Raw genomic sequence first — 16,513 nt, 5'->3', positions numbered from 1 at the left:
AAGAACCAGCTTGCTAGATACATTTCCCATTGAAAATGTACTGGTCTTTTTTACACCACTAGTGGATTTTTAAATGAAAAACAAATCAATATAAACTCATATGGCTTCAAAATTGTAACCTGTACCCAATACAAATTTATGTATCAACACTTGGTATGAAGACTGTAGTAATTAAGAAAGTGCAGAAGTTTAACCATTTCACTAATTTGTACATTTTTAGGTAATACTTGATTAAAAACAAACATGGTGAGTAGAATAGTGTCTGAATTTCAATAGTAAAATATTAACTGCCCAATAAAAGCAGTTTGATTGCAAAGCAGATTACAGTTAAAATTCTAATAAGGGCCTGTAATTGGCATTTTAAAAAGCACAATAATAAAATATAGAAATTCTAATTTGGCTATTTAGTCAAGATTAACATTTTAGCAAATTAGTCTTATGTGTTGCTTTAGTCAAATCTAAATTTAGAATTGGGCTAACACTGAATGTATTAAAAAGCACATACTGTGTTATATATTGCTAAAGAGTAGATTTTCTGGTGTATTTAGTATAGCAAGATGTTATATAAATGTCTAGTAACAGGAGTTTTATTTTCTGTAAAGCTTAACAGAACAATTAGTGGTTTTTATATATAAATTATCACATATAACACAATTTATCACTTCTACTATGTAAAATAAAGGACAATGGTATTTATCATTATAAATAAAATTCCCATCTGTAAATTATGAAACTTTGTCCAAAGTATTTCATTTCTTCAATTAATCAGGATTTGCTACAAAGTTAGGTTATTTACTATTTAGTCTTAGTAGTTTATTTTAAGAAATAATACTTAACCGAATCATTTCAAATAATTTCCCTAATTTTACCAGGTAAGAATCAAATAAGAATAAAAACATACATACAAATTGGTAATTTTTCCAATTGTAGAAATGAAAATAAATGGCAGTCCTTCTCCCTCTGTTGCCAAAATTAATCTTTTAAAAAATGTATTCCTCACAAAATTCATGTTCACAACACAATCAGTAAATAAATGTGTAAATTTCCTATGATGAACAGAATCAAGGGAAATGCTAAACTGAGAGTTAAAATATCAGTTACCAATTTACCATTATAGTATTTCAGAATTTGTTTTAAAATTCACATACTTTTGATGAGGTTAATATCAAATGTCTGAGGGTAATTTTTTCCCCTGTAAACATAAGTCATTAGGTTTATTTCTCTTTCTAGTGGCTACAGTGTATCACTAAAGAAGTGAGCCAGAGTTTCTTACATATAAATTATCCTTTAGTTATTCTGAATTCCTTTCCCAGTTTCAGGCCAAAGGGGTCCTTCAAAAAGTTCATGGAAAGATTTATATTATCTTTAATTCTATTTTTCCATGAACTTTTTGAAATACCCTCATATTTACAAAAATTGCAAATATCCTGTAAAAATGCTTGTCCACTGGAAGATTCTGAATAGGTCTAGATAGACTGTGATAAAAAAAAAAAAAGTGAGGCACATTAATGAACACAAACTGGATAGGCACATTTCTGGTTTTGTTATTGTTTTAAAAGGCACACATTACGCAATCCATATAAAAATAAATTAAATCTACAGCATTAATTCACCAAAACAATCACAACTTCTATCAAGTTAACTAAGTGCAGAAGTAAATTTCTCTGCTGTCTTTTGCAAGCTTATTTTAAAACACATTGCACTTGAGAATTTAAAAAATCACATAAAACACCATTTACACTTTATTAATATATTTCAAATTACAGATTTTCTGCATACAACTTGGATTCCGGTCTGATTACTATATGGCTCAATTACTCAATTACTATATTACTCAATCTGATTGAGTGTTCTGAGTTAACATTATCCAAACCTTAGAATTCATGTTCTGCTTATATCCATTAAATATCAAACTTATGAACTTTCAAAGCTATCTCTGACTCTAAAAATTTATGGAAAGCTAAATTATTTTGTGCTTGCTCTCCTGAAATTTTAGGCCTGATATTAACTATAACCCCTTTTTCAACATAGACACTGAAGATAATTTAAATTTTCAGCCTCTGAAAACTTCATTTTTACTGAGAATCTGAATAAATGTGCTTCCTGAATATTGCAGTTGATCATTTACAGCGTAGAAAATCATTTCAGTGCTATTTCTTTCAATGACTCACTTTAAAAGTGCGATTTAATGTTTGTAGTCAGCTCTCAAATATGCCTAAGTTTGAAAGACATCTTACAAGTTAGAAGAGTGTTTGGAAAGAACAGATGATGCAGAATGGTAGGTCTGTACTACTCCTTCGAGCCAACCACTCTCCCAGGTCCATCAACAATCCGCCAGGTATCGTCCTGAAAAACACCAAGCAGACCTTTGCAATTACAACTTCAAGTGCACTCAAAGAAGGACCTTTTTCATTGTGGTTACAGATATAGAATCTAGTTCCCATCTGCTGTTTATAATACATCAGAATCAGATCACAGGTATTCAGCTATACTGAACATGGGTACTCTCTCACCCAGGTGTGTCTACCTGGCAGCCCATACCAAAGGTCAAAGAAAAAATTTCCATGCCTTTAGATTATAAACTGCTTGACAGTTGTTTAGTAACTAACTGTTAGAATACAAATGTTTCCCACATACATTAAAAAGTCTGAAATCTCCCAACTTACCGGTGGCAAATCGCTTCTTTACTAAGGAAAGCCTATAGCCAGTGCCTACAAGTTCGATATCTACTCCTGAGAGGGTATTTCCCTCACTGAGGAATTGCACTGCAAGTGTTGCGGGTTTACTGGGTCCTTCTGAAAGATCAAATTTTGCCCTAAGGGACCCAGAACCTACAAAGAAAAGAATAAACAACTTACACAGGGTAAAATGCATTTCATGCCAAATAAAATCAAATAAGCTAAACTACATCAGTCCTGTGTTAAATTCATGAGAGTGTACAGTAAACAAATCATTGTCTTGTTTCCAAATCAGATTTTATTCAGTGAATATGAATTTTCGCTAATAATCTTACTCTGTGCTTCTCTTTGACTTAATACTAATCTTTAGAGATTTTTACTATCAAGACTCCCATGCTATTATGCATGTTGAAGTGAGTCAAAAGAGAAGAAGGAAGTAACTGAGGGCAGCTCTAGGAGGGAAACTCTAGGAGGAATATAGACAGGATAAAGTAAAAAGAAATGATTGTTGATTACCAGATCATGGGGGTGGGAGAGGTAAAGAAGGAAAGGCAGCTACCAGTGGGAAGAAATGTATCAACATTACTTTTTATTCACATTTCTTTTTAAAATTTTATTGGTCTAACATAATGCCAAATACATATTTCTGAAGTGCTTTTTGATATAACCATTTACTCAACATACCAAGTCTAACAGCATGGTAGAAACAGGAGGCCAATAATTATAATGAATGTAATAAATGCTGTAAAGAAGTTCTCAGGAGCTATAGTCACAAAAGCACATATCTCTGCTGGAGGTTGTAAATGGCAGTGGTGGTGATGATAGTGTGTATTTTTGGCAGAAGTAACTACACGTACAGAGACAGGAGACCTAAGAGAGTATGATGCATTTAAGGGAACTGCATCTAGACCAGAATAGCTGGAGAACAGGATACAGTAGAAGACAGCAGCAGAGGAGACTGACTACGGTGGTAGCAGGGACCAAGCCATAGAAAGAAATTTGTGACATAACCATGGGGAATCAATCATCAAAGATAAGGAAAACAACAATATTTCAGATTAGTGTCATAGAAGGGGATAGAGAACCAAAATGCAAGGTAGGGAGACCAACTACAAGTCAATAAAATAGTTTAGGATTCTAGGTAAGAGGAAAGGGGGATCTAAACTAGGGCTATGGGAAAGAAAAAAAGGGAATGCATTTGAAAGATATGTAGGAGTTGGAATCAAGAGGTGGGAAAGGAAGAGGAGTCTAGGAGGGTTCCCAGGTTTCTGATTCGGGCAAGTGGACAAAATTGCTAGATAACAAGAGTGAAAGCCTGTGATCCCCTGCACAGAAGTTTAATACCACAGAGAGAAACGAGGAACAAGATGTCACAATACTGATTCATCCTATACTATTGTGACTGGTAGCGCAGGTCAGCAGTGGGGATGAACTGCTACCTAATTCTTATCAATTATCCAAGCCTTCTTTAAACTTTTACAACTCTTGATAAGCAATTCAGTTTTGTGAAACTTCCCCCATAGGCAAAGAGCAGCCACCCTGGCAACAGTTAAACTTTAGAATTATTTCTTGTCTCTCTTCTGGGTATACAGCCAAAAATAGAAAACAGATTTCTACCTCACAATATTTTAATTTGGATACTTCTTTTCAAAAGCTTGACTAACCACATAAGAACCACATTTGTAAGATCTTTCTAATTCCTCATATAAACACTCTTGATACCTGAATAGCAGAGGGAAACTTAAATATCTGGTTAGAAAATTAGTGACTTATTTTCGAATTCCTTTCTTGGTGAGTATTTACAATAGTATAGTGTTATTAAATAGGGGAAGAAGACATCCTTTCTTCCTTGCTGACTGGTTGTAAGCCTTCAGTGCAAGTAGGATTTCTGATTTACTTCCAGTTTAAACTAGGAATTTCAGCTTGGCTCCCCAAAAGCCAAATAGCTAGGTAAAAGTCAGTGCAGCTGACCACCTGAAAATAGGCAATCTTTAAGTACTGGACAGCAAAAAAGGAACTTCAGATTAGCTTAGTTATTTTACCAATTGTGTGGCTCTCTAGTAAAAGTCTGATTCTGCATGGCAGGTATAAACAAACAGACAACACAGTTACGTTCATGGTCCTTAATACAGAAATACCTATAAGAAAAACAATTGATATGTTTTATCTTTTAATCACATTATGCTCAAAGTGTTCAAAAAAAAAAGAGAGACTGAGCAAAATTTGAAAAGCCCCAAAACTTACTCCATAGGAGAAGTTATTGGAGGCTTATTAGTCATTCAAAAGTGGACAGAATTTTCTTTTGATTAAGAGAAAATCAGAATATCTGATGTTAAAGGGTTGACTGTCCTGGGGATTATATCCTAATTATAAATTGAGTTAGAGGAGACACTAGGAGTGATCAGCTAGCAGAGATCTTTTCTTGGCATTGTGAACACAAACAGATTCAGACTTAGTGGGAGGAGGCAATTAACTTGCTTCCTGTTAAAAAAAAATCATTACAGAATTGAAGGCTATTGATGGTTAGCTTTAAGAGAGGAAAGTGATCAGGAAAGCTTCTCTTAGGAAGATGAGTAGGCAAGGGGGATTTTTAAAGCCTGGAAGCTTCTACATGATTTCTGAGGGAGGTGGGGGGAGGACCACATTAACAGAATGAACTAAACAATGTGTTAAGTCAGTTTCAACTAGTTATCAGGTTACCTACCTGGGATAGATATTTCTTTAAGTTTACTTGATTAGGTTTTTTTTTTTTAATTTTATTTTTATTGATTATACATATTCATGGAGCACAGGGCTGACCATTAGCACCTGTAGCCAAGATGTGATGATCAGATCAATACTACCAGCATGCCCACCACCTCAAATAGCAATTGTTCCCCATGTTCCCCACCTAATCTCTCCCTATCCCCCCTCCCGCTCCCGGTGTTTTAATATTAGCATGTAGATAAGAAAAATTTATGTAATATTTATAAAGTTATTACAAAACAAGTTCTTTTTCTTACAGATAAAGCATACTCAATCTAGATTGGAAAAAAAATGTGTTCTGAATCTCAGGTGGTCCACTCTTATTTAAGGTATTAACTTCCACCTAGTGGTCAGTTCTGTAACTGAAGGCATAAAATTCCAGAAGGAAGCTTACATAAACACAACTTTTAAAAAATCCATTTTCGGTGACAAAAATGCACACACTTACCTCCATTTTCTGATTTTTCTGAAATACCAGACAATTTCCAAAAGGCTTTCATTTGTTCTGCATTCCTGTAATAAGGACAAATATCTTCAGATTGTGTCCCATATAGTACCTTATGTATGAATGGGCACTCAATAAATAAATGCATTTTAAATATTTCCACTACAACAATTATTGTTCTAAGTTATTTTAAAAAGTATTAGCTGGTGAAAATGTGTTTATGGGTGTAGAATGAATAAATGTAATGCTGTATCTTTCTCAATTAATGGAAGTTTACCAAGTTACATAATTCTTCTCATTTCTATTGTCAGAGAAAGAAAACTGAATGTGTATAGGTGGCCCAATACCTTCATTAGTCAAGGATGACACACTGTTACTAAATGATGAAGCATACATATATAAACAGTGGTTAGAGTCTATATATATTAATAGAGAGGACAAGAGAGGTGGTTAAGAGACGGGAGTAATTAATACCATTGAACACTAATCAGACAGGTGATCCTATATAAATGCCAGATGCTATATTTAACTCGGTAAAATAATTTTTATCCTGATTTTTTTAATTAAAAAAAAATGTAGAGAGGTTAAGCAATTTGCCTAAGAGTAAAGTTAGTATGGAATCATTCAAATTTGGGTGGTACTTTCAGCAAAATTAGATTTTGGATTGAGGCTATTGTGGATTGACCAGTAAAATGAACAGCATCTTTTACAGCATAGTTTCTATGGGAAATGCAATAAAACTTTTCAAATTTATAAGATAACTTTCTGAATTTGGGTCCTAAATTTTGGGGATTGCAACAGAAATTCAGCAGGAGTTCAGAAATATATTTAATTTACCACATTGCAGGGGGAAGGGACTGCATGTTTGTGACTCCTCCATCCACTGGTACTACCACCTGTATACTGGAAAGCACACTAGGTGCCACCATAGCTTCTGGATTGTACTTATAATCCACTCTAAGATCTGTGGTGTTAGCACTACATTTCCAGTATGTTGCAAGATTCAGAGGAGTGGACTGAATGCCGTTTGATGATACCTTTAAGAGAAAAAACAAACAATTGTTGTTGGCCTGAAAAGTAAACTAGTCATGGATACCTGAACATAAGAGTTCACAGAATCAAAAATATCTAATGAGGGAACTACCTGTTGCTAGGCAGAGTAAAGCAGACTCATCTCAAAGGAGTGAGGGTCATTCTCAATGTGTGGACCTGGGACTATCTACCAAATTACCTTGATGCTTATTTACAATGCACATTCCCCTGGCTCCAACTGCAGAAAATCTGATTCAATAACTTAGGAACAGGGCCCAGAAATCAGCATGTTATCAGATGATTCTTATTTATGTGCATAAAGTTTAAGAAACTCAACACTCAACATAGAATTCTAAGATTCTTATGAATTATAAAAATCTGGATTTAAAACTGAGAGAAAAGGATAGGTCACCATGCAGTTCCACAAGCCTGGAATTAGAATATTACCAACTTCAAATGTTTTAACTTGAATCACATGACCCATAGTAAATGGTACAATTCCTTCTAATTCTTCAGCTCCTTGCTCAAATGGCTCCTTTTCAAGAAGACCTACCCTGATCACCCTGTTTAAATTTACACTGAAAATTGCATTTTCAATCTTCCTTACCTTACTCTATACTTTTTCTTTTCTCCATACCACTTATTTTCTGACATACAATAATATTTATTACGTTTACCATCTCCTTAACCTACTTCCAGCAATTAGCAAGCACTGAATGATAAATATCTGTTGAATGAATGAATAAATGAATACTTGTAATAAACTTTAAACCAACTTGTGGCAGCGCTTTTTTACTCTTTAAGTATTTATTTTCTAGAAACATACGCCATTTTAACATAATTACCCTATTAAAAATTCAAACAATACAGAAATATATAAAATTGGAAATTTATCCCTTAACATTCTTATTCCCCACTGTTAATATCACGGTACATATCTTTCCAGAGTTTTTAGGCATGTGCAAACAGGGATCCATCTCATTCTTTTTAATGGTTGTAATAATTCATTTAAACAATCTATTTCTCTGCTGATGTGTACTTTGGTGGTTTCCAAACAATGTTGCAGTGAATATCCTTTGTACCTTATCTTTGCCCACTTGTGTGATTTCTGCAGAATAGATTTCTGGAAGTGGAATTGTTGGATTAGAAACTACATCTATTCAACAATCTAACAATCTAATCTAAGAATTGCCTTCTTAGAGGTTCTATTAATTTGTACTCATATTAATAAGTGGTCACATCCCTCTTAATACTGAATAGATCAGTCTTTCATTTTTGTGAGTCTGATGGGCTAAAACTGATTCCTCACTGTTGTCTTAATATTCACTGCTGTGATTACTACTGACATAGAGCGTCTTTCCATAAGTTATTGAGTTATTCTCCATATACTTACTAATTTATAAGGGTTCTTTGGGGTAAGTCCTTTTGTCTATCTTACGTGCTGCAAATACTTTTTACTCAGATTAAATATTGATTCTGTTTATGGGTTTGTTTGCTTTAACCAAATATTTTACATATACGTACACCTTTTTGTGTCAAATATCTCACTGTCTTCTTATAAGGCTTCGGGGTTTTATATTGTACTTAGAAAGGTCTTCCACACTTCAAGATTAAAATATATAATAAATATATGGTATGCACACACACACACGTAGATACACATATGTTCACCCATGATTATTTTAGTACCTTTATGGTTTCACCTATCACCATTAAACCTTTGATACATAAGGATTTTATTTTGGTTAAAAGTACGAGACAGGGATCAGCTTAATTTTCTCTCAAATGTCTAGCTTGCTGCCCCAGCACAATTCATTGAAAAATTCGTCTTTACACATTGCCTTGAAATGCTACTTTGTCATCTAAACAATTTTCCGTTTATTCTTAGACCTCTTTCTGGATACTCTAATCTGTTCCATTCATCTGGCCATCTGTTGCTGTTGCAGTTCTAAATTATTTTAAATACCGTCATCTTCCAATAGGTTTTCTCGTTAAAGCTAAAATGTTACTCTACTCTACTGTTTAAAACATTTCTTGGTTTATTCTTCCAAGCTTTATTCTTCAAGCTTTCATTTTCATTTTCTTTTCAAGAAAACTTGAAAATGATTGTCAAGTCTCCAAACACAAACAGACCACTACTGGGTTTCTGATCAGGATTATGCTAAATTTATTGTTAACTTAGAAACAGCTAAACTTTTTACAATATGAGCCTTTTTAAAAATTAATAAAGTATACCTTTTTAACTATATTCAATAAATAGAGATTGTATTCTGTTTCTCCCTGTTTTTTTATTATGAATATTTTTCTCCATTAATTTTTCTAACTAATTGATTTGAAAGTTATTAATTTTTGTACGGTCACCCACCCTTATGCGGGGCATATGTTCCAAGACTCCCAGTGGATGCCTAAAACCATAGACAGTACCAAACCCTATATATACCATCATTTTCTTACACATACATTCCTATTATAAAGTTTAATTTATAAATTAGGCACAGTAAGAGATCAGCAAGAATAACTAATAATAAAATAGAACAGTTATAACAATATACTGTAATAAAAGCTATATGAATGTGGTCTCTCTATCAAAATATTCTATTATGTCATACCTCAGGTAATTGAAACTGCCGAAAGCCAAACTGGTAATAAGGGGAGACTACTATGTTAACTTTTAAACCGACTACCTTACTAAATTCCCCTATATCAAATGGTTTTTCAATTTATTCTCTTGAATTTTCTAGGAATATATCACTTGCAAGTAAAAATAATTTTGCTTCCTTTTTTTCAACATGTATTACTGTTTATTTTATTCTCTAATCTAACTGTACTGGCTAACACACCCAGAAAAATCTTGTATACTATCAGGAATAATGGGTGTCTTTGCCATTCCTGACTTTTAATTGATTGCTATAGATGTTTCATTATTAAGACGGATGCTGCTGGTCTTTTCAACTTAAAGACAAGTTCATGTAGTTATATTTACAGTATTTTAGTCAAGAATAGATGGTAAATTTTATCAAACTGGTCAAAATCTCCACTGGCTTATTAACAGATTTTCTAATTTTGAAACATCTTTGCATTCCTGGAATGAACCTCATTTGGCTATGATGATTTGTTAGTTTCCATTTGTTAATATTTTAACTTGGGATTTTTACAATAACATGACACTCACCTGATACTTTAATACATCTACATTATAATAAGAAGCAGCTGGATTTTGCTCTGATAGCTTCTTGAGGTAGAGAGTAACTGCTTGCATGTTCATCCAAAAATCTTTTGTGTTGGAATCACACTGTGATGGATCACTATATACATAAAAAATATTTTTGTTATTTTATTTGACTTATCTTTATCCATTGTCTCTGTTTAGTAATCGGGTGACCTGAGAAAGACTAGAAGAAATGAACAAAAAGGTAGGATGAGGGAAAACTAAGATTACAGGATAAAGAATGAAGCATAGCAGAAGCTTGCCTGAGAGATGAGAAAATGGAAAAAGAGAAAAGGCTTTAAAAATAACTATCACCACAACCAAAAACAAAATAAAAAGACAACAGAAAGCTGTTTAATGATAACATATAGCTTTGGTATTGTCTTCGAGTTGAATATTATTGTTTCAAAGAAAAACAAAAAAAATTTCTTAAAAAGAAATTTCAACCTTCAAAACAAAAGTATACAAACCTGAACACAAGTTGTGCATTTGGAAGAATTTGCTCTAGTCTGCTGATATTTTTTATCCTGAAGCACAGCACAGCTGGAGATGGATTGCTAGTGAAGACTTTAATAATTCCACTTGGAAATGATATTGTCATGTCACCAGTTATCTTCACAATACACCTGAAATTGGAGATTTGGAAACGTTTAAATAAAATGTTTTAATCTACATTTAAAGCATGTTTGGTTTAAAAAGGCATGCATACACACACACACACACATAAACACACACGAGAGGGTCTTCAAAAAATCCATAAGAAGATTCAAATTATCTTTTAATTCTGTTTTCTCATGAACTTTTTGAGGACTGCGTGTGTGTGTGTGTGTGTGTGTGTGTGTGTGTGTGTGTGTGTGTGTGTGTGTGTGTGTGTGTGTGTGTGTGTGAGAGAGAGAGAGAGAGAGAGAGAGAGAGAGAGAGAGAGAGAAAGAGAGAGAGATATAGCTGTCCCTGTTATCTGTGGGGGTTGGTTCCAGGACCCCCATGGATACCTGAACTCAGATACACAAGTTCCTTATATAAAATGGCATAGTATTTGCATAGAACCCATGCACATCCCCCCATATATTTTAGATTACTTATAATACCTAATACAATGTAAATGCTGTGTAGTTTTTATACTGTATTGTTTTTTACTTGTATTATTTTTTATTGTTTTTTAAAAAATATTTTCCATCCACGATTGGCTGAATCCATGGATGTGGAACCCACAGATACAGAGGGCCAACTGTGTATACACACATGTGCATGCATTCATTTATATGTATACATATATGTGTACATATGAGGGTACTTCAAAAAGTTCATGGAAAAATTTAATTCCATTTTAATTCTAATAATTCTATTTTTTAAATTTTTAACAGAATTAAAATAGAATTAAAGCATATTTGGTTTAAAAAGGCATACACACACATAAGGGGTCTTCAAAAAGTTCATGGAAAGATTCACATTATCTTTCAATTCTATTTTCTCATGAACTTTTATTTATTTATTTTTTTAAAAGATGACTGTAAGGGGATCTTAACCCTTGGCTTGGTGTTGTCAGCACCACGCTCAGCCAGTGAGTGAACCAGCCATCCTTATATAGGAACCGAACCCATGGCCTTGGTGTTATCAGCACCGCACTCTCCCGAGTGAGCCATGGGCCGGCCCTTCTCATGAACTTTTAATTCTATTTTTCCACAAACTTTTTGAAGTACCCTCATATATACTTTATCATAACCATAAATTATTTTTTCAATTTAATTATAAAAAATGATTCTACGTGAAATGACATACTCATCTAGTATCATCTTTTCCTGGAATTAAACCCCAACACAAACACAAGCACACTGATAATGTTCCTTCACTTTTTTGTGGTAATCATCCCCTGGCTGACCTGTAAGGACACTGCTTCCCTGGTAACATTATCCCTAGTTGTAGCTATTTTCCCCTCTCAAACCCGAAAGCAGTGGGCTTGACGATGGTGGTAGTAGATGTCCCCCTTGCTCCTTGTTGCTTCTTCCAACCCTCTATTCTTTCTTCCTTTGAAACTCATGCATCAGACCATATTACTTACTACCCCATCCCTTTCAAGTCATCTTCAACACTCCCTTTCATTTCCTGAACATCTGAGCTCCTGCTCACTGTCGGTCTGTCTCTGCAGCACTACTCATATCCGAATTTTCAGTGATTTCGATATCCACATAGGTGGTCCTTTCAACACCCTGCTCATCTAGTTTTTCAGGCTCTTACCTCCAATGACGATGTTTTTCAGCCTATCTGAGCCATGCCCTAGCCCCTCCATAATCTCAATTTCAGACTCCCCACTCATCTACTTGGCACTTTGTATTTTTCTAACTCATTTTGTCTAATACTGCATCCACGACAATTCTCCAACCTCATCAAAATCTCCACAATCCATTGCTCCTACTACCTTTTCCACTAAACTTTACTCCTTCACATCCTCCTTTCTTCCTATCTTTGGATTTCCTGGTCCATTATTATACATTCTCCTTTGCATAAACTCTTCTTTCTCCTTCTTTCACTGGACTATACTTTGCTTGGGAAACAACAGTCTTAGCTAAAAATCCAGTTCCCCACTCACATTTGTATAGCTGAATGTGACTAGAGAAAAACACATAACCACAGTCATAACTCTCAACTGGGTCCCCTTACTATTACCTGATATTCCTATCACATCCCTGAGTCTATTCACTCTTCTGTTCTTTTCATATTCCCTTCCCCAACTCTCAGCTGATGACTTTCCTTTTAATTTTACTGAAGAAATAGAATCAGAAAAGAACTTGCTCATACTCTCACTATTAAACTTCCAATTGACCTAATTCTCTAAACGTATCTTCTGCCTTCTCTTCTGTTTCAACAGATGATCAGTTTCCGCACCTAAGGCCAATCCCACCAATTCTGCACTGGAGCTCATGTCTTTTAACATACTGAAGCACTCATGCAATTGTTCCCTCTCTTTTCTACAGGTCTAATTTTTTACATAAATACTGGGTCTTTCCCATCATCACACAGACATGCTGAAATATATAATCATCTTTAAAAAAACACACACACAAAAACTATGATAAATAAAAACCCCCTCTGATTCTACCATCTCACTCCTGCTAACATTCTATTTCTCTGCTTCCACTAGAGCAAAACATCCTTGAAGAGTTGTCAATATTTCTTGTTTCCAAATACAGTTGTCTACATTTGCATTACCTCCTGCTCCTGAACTCCCTCCAACAGGCTTTCATCTCCACCACAATACTAAAATTGCTCTTGTGAAGATCACCAATGACCTCCGTATTGTCAATGATCAATTTTTCTTGACCTGTCAGCAGTATCAGATACAGCATCACAACTTCCTTCATGAAATGATTTATTCACTTAGTTTCTGAACACTGTTCTCTTGGTTCTCTCCTCACCTCTCTTGCTGCTTTGCTGGATCATTCTTATCTCCCTGTTTTTTCAACACTGAAGGGGACCAAGACTTATTCCTAGGATCTCTTTTCTATCTACTCCTTAAGGTCCCTGTTTTTAAGTAGTATATACAAAGTAATGACTACCAAATATTTTATCTCTAGCCTGCATTTATTCCCTGAACTCAGAATTACATATCCATCTATCAACCCAACATTTCCACCAAGATGTCTTAACAAATACTTCAAACTTAGCATTCTACTCCCTCAGCAAATTTTGACAACTCTGTTTTCAAAATATATTCAGAATCTCATTACTACTCACCACCTTCTCTGCTAATATCCTCATATAAGCCACCATCATCTCTCATCTGGACTTCTGAAGTTAATCCTCTAACTTCTCGCTTCTGCATCCATTCTGGCTCCCTCCACTTTATCCTCCATAGAGCAGCCAGAGTGTTCTTTGTCAGAAACAGAAGTAACCTCATCACTCCTCTGCTCTAAAGTCTCCACTGGCTTTTCACCACACTCAAAATAAATTTCAAACTCTTTATCATGGCCTACAATGCCCAACCTGATTGTGGTACCTCTCTGAATATATCTTCGACTACTCTCCCCCTTGTTTACTCCCACACAGTGACGTGGTTCTTCTTGCTATTTCTTGACTATGCCAAGCATGCTTTTACTGCAGTCCCTTACACTCACTGGCTCTCTTGTCCTGAAATGTTCTTCCATCAGATATCTGCATAGCTTGCTCCTCCATGTCTTTCAAATATGTGCTTAATGTAACTTTAAAAAGGTTTTCCCTGATCATTCTATCTAAAATAGTAGACCTCCTTTGTTATGCTCTATCCTCTTATCCTGGTTTATTTTTCTTCACAGGCTGTATCAATACCCAACATACACAGCTATCTGTTTCTTTTATAATTGGTTTTTCCTCACTGTAATGCAAGCTCAGGAGAGAACTCTGTTTTGTTTATTAAAGTATTCTCAGCACTTATAACAGAGTCTTACCCACAGCAGGCACTCAAATATTTGATGAATGAGTGTATGTTGAATGAGTACTTTTATGCACCAACAGTAGGGGTGGTCATTCACACAAATATAATTCTCTTAAAAGAAAAGGGTTAAACCAATTCTGCAAGAATCTTACATTAAACACAAATTATAGGTCTCTCTTGGAAACATAATAGTTTCACAACAGACACAAATTAGGCCAAGATTCAGAGATTCATCCCCATCCAGATCAGCTGCCATCTGCTTCATAAATACGCCAAACAACACATGTGTCATATTGGTCATAAAGCCTGGGTAAGAGTATAAATAAACTTGGAGAAAGCTATCACTACTGCTGATTCTTTAAATTGAAAGACAATCCTTAAATGACTATATTAGATAGCAAAAACCAGGTAAATAAACAAATAGAAAACCCTAACCTATATACAATCAACATATAACTTAAAATTTACCACCAAGCCCCCCTGCAACACACACACACACACACACACACACACACACACACACACACACTCTCTCTCTCTCTCTCTCTTAAAAAAACTAACTTACTTGGTGGGATCTGCTCCTTTAAAGTAGGCATTAACAGATTCTGTAAGGGCAACTGCCACAGGTAAGGTGTCCTGATTTCCAAGGCTGACAGGGCTGGGACCTCGTGACACACCTAGAAAATATACAATTCATTTGTTAAATCCTTCAGAAAAACATATATTAAATACCAAGACAGACTCACAATGTTAGGTTGTCACAAATGACCCTATTACTGGTTTTTAAGGATGCCCCAACTACAAATCTGAAAGTTAAAAAATATAGCTTAAAACAAATTGGAACGTAATACAAAGGACCAAAAAAAAAAATCAGGAAGACATAATATACCAAGTTTTCTTTTAAATAGAAAGACACAGAACAGTTAAGGAAAGTCACTGAAAAAGCTTTGTACTTGAAGAACTAAAATTATTAAAAATATGGCTTGAAAAACACTTAAATATCAACTTCTTTCAAGTTATAACAATCACCTATTTCAGGCATTTAACTGGATTTTTGTACTTAAGTTATTTCTACCCAAGCAGTGATGTTTCATATACTATTCATTATTGTTATAATTCTCTTTAACCTCCTCTTTGTCTGATGCTTGTATTATATTTTTACATTTTCTTGCCTCAATAAATATTTGACTAATAAGATTACTTAAAAAAAAAATTTCCTGACATAAAGTTCACTCTGATAAGACACGTTTAGAGTCAACTATATAAAGATCAGTGTGTTTAAAGCATAATAAAATGTAAACAAATTTAAACTACATATGTGTTCAGGTTTCTATTTTTTGTTTTTTAACTTAAACTAAGTATCCTCTTCAAAATAGTGCACTGTCTTTGCTTTTCTTCACAAATGCACTCTTCCCACATATGCCTTAACACTATTGCTACTGATTTTCCTAAGTGAAACACTTCATTTAATATACAATATGGTGCAATTTTAGAAATGTAAGTCAATAGGAGAGTTTGTTATAATTACTCTTACTAAAAAAAAAAAAAAAAAAAAGAATAACCTTGGTCAACACATATCTCTAAAATCTGAATGTATGCTTTTCTTACATAAATGTTACAAAATGTTAATACCATCAGATATTTTTATTTCGGATGTGACTCCCTATAATAGAAGACTAAGTTACTTTTGAGATATCTGGAGTACTAATTCTGATAAAAATTAGTACTGGCTTTCTTTACGTTACAACTAAACTTGAGATCTTACAAATAGTGAGAAAAAATATTTTGTTAGCTTTAGAGGCCAGGAAGATCATGTAGAATTCTAGATTTTGAAGGAATTTTGACTTAGAAAGTTCTTAATGATTAGAAAAATAACTTAGTGATGAAAAATACATGTAGACAAGACCTGCCGCTTCTAGGCCACTGGGAAAAGTAAACCTCCCAAAACAAGAAAACTTAAAATTTCATGTTAAAATAACTCAATATAAAAATGTATT

At 34.2% G+C, this 16,513-nt stretch overlaps 1 protein-coding gene across 1 annotated transcript in view; it reads right to left on the bottom strand.

The window, feature by feature from the left end:
* Window positions 1–719: 719 nt before the first annotated feature.
* The window catches only part of FCHO2 (FCH and mu domain containing endocytic adaptor 2), a 127,868-nt gene continuing 112,074 nt past the window's right edge, over window positions 720–16,513 (bottom strand). The window contains 7 exon segments of the mRNA XM_063087601.1: window positions 720–2,346; window positions 2,667–2,831; window positions 5,872–5,936; window positions 6,706–6,905; window positions 10,073–10,205; window positions 10,579–10,734; window positions 15,082–15,193. Of these exon segments, the coding sequence (XP_062943671.1) occupies window positions 2,324–2,346; window positions 2,667–2,831; window positions 5,872–5,936; window positions 6,706–6,905; window positions 10,073–10,205; window positions 10,579–10,734; window positions 15,082–15,193 (854 nt within the window). The 3' untranslated portion in view covers window positions 720–2,323.

Source organism: Cynocephalus volans, chromosome 2 (assembly GCF_027409185.1).
Source record: "Cynocephalus volans isolate mCynVol1 chromosome 2, mCynVol1.pri, whole genome shotgun sequence".
Lineage (NCBI taxonomy): Eukaryota > Metazoa > Chordata > Mammalia > Dermoptera > Cynocephalidae > Cynocephalus > Cynocephalus volans.
This window is presented reverse-complemented; position numbering and strand designations above follow the sequence as displayed.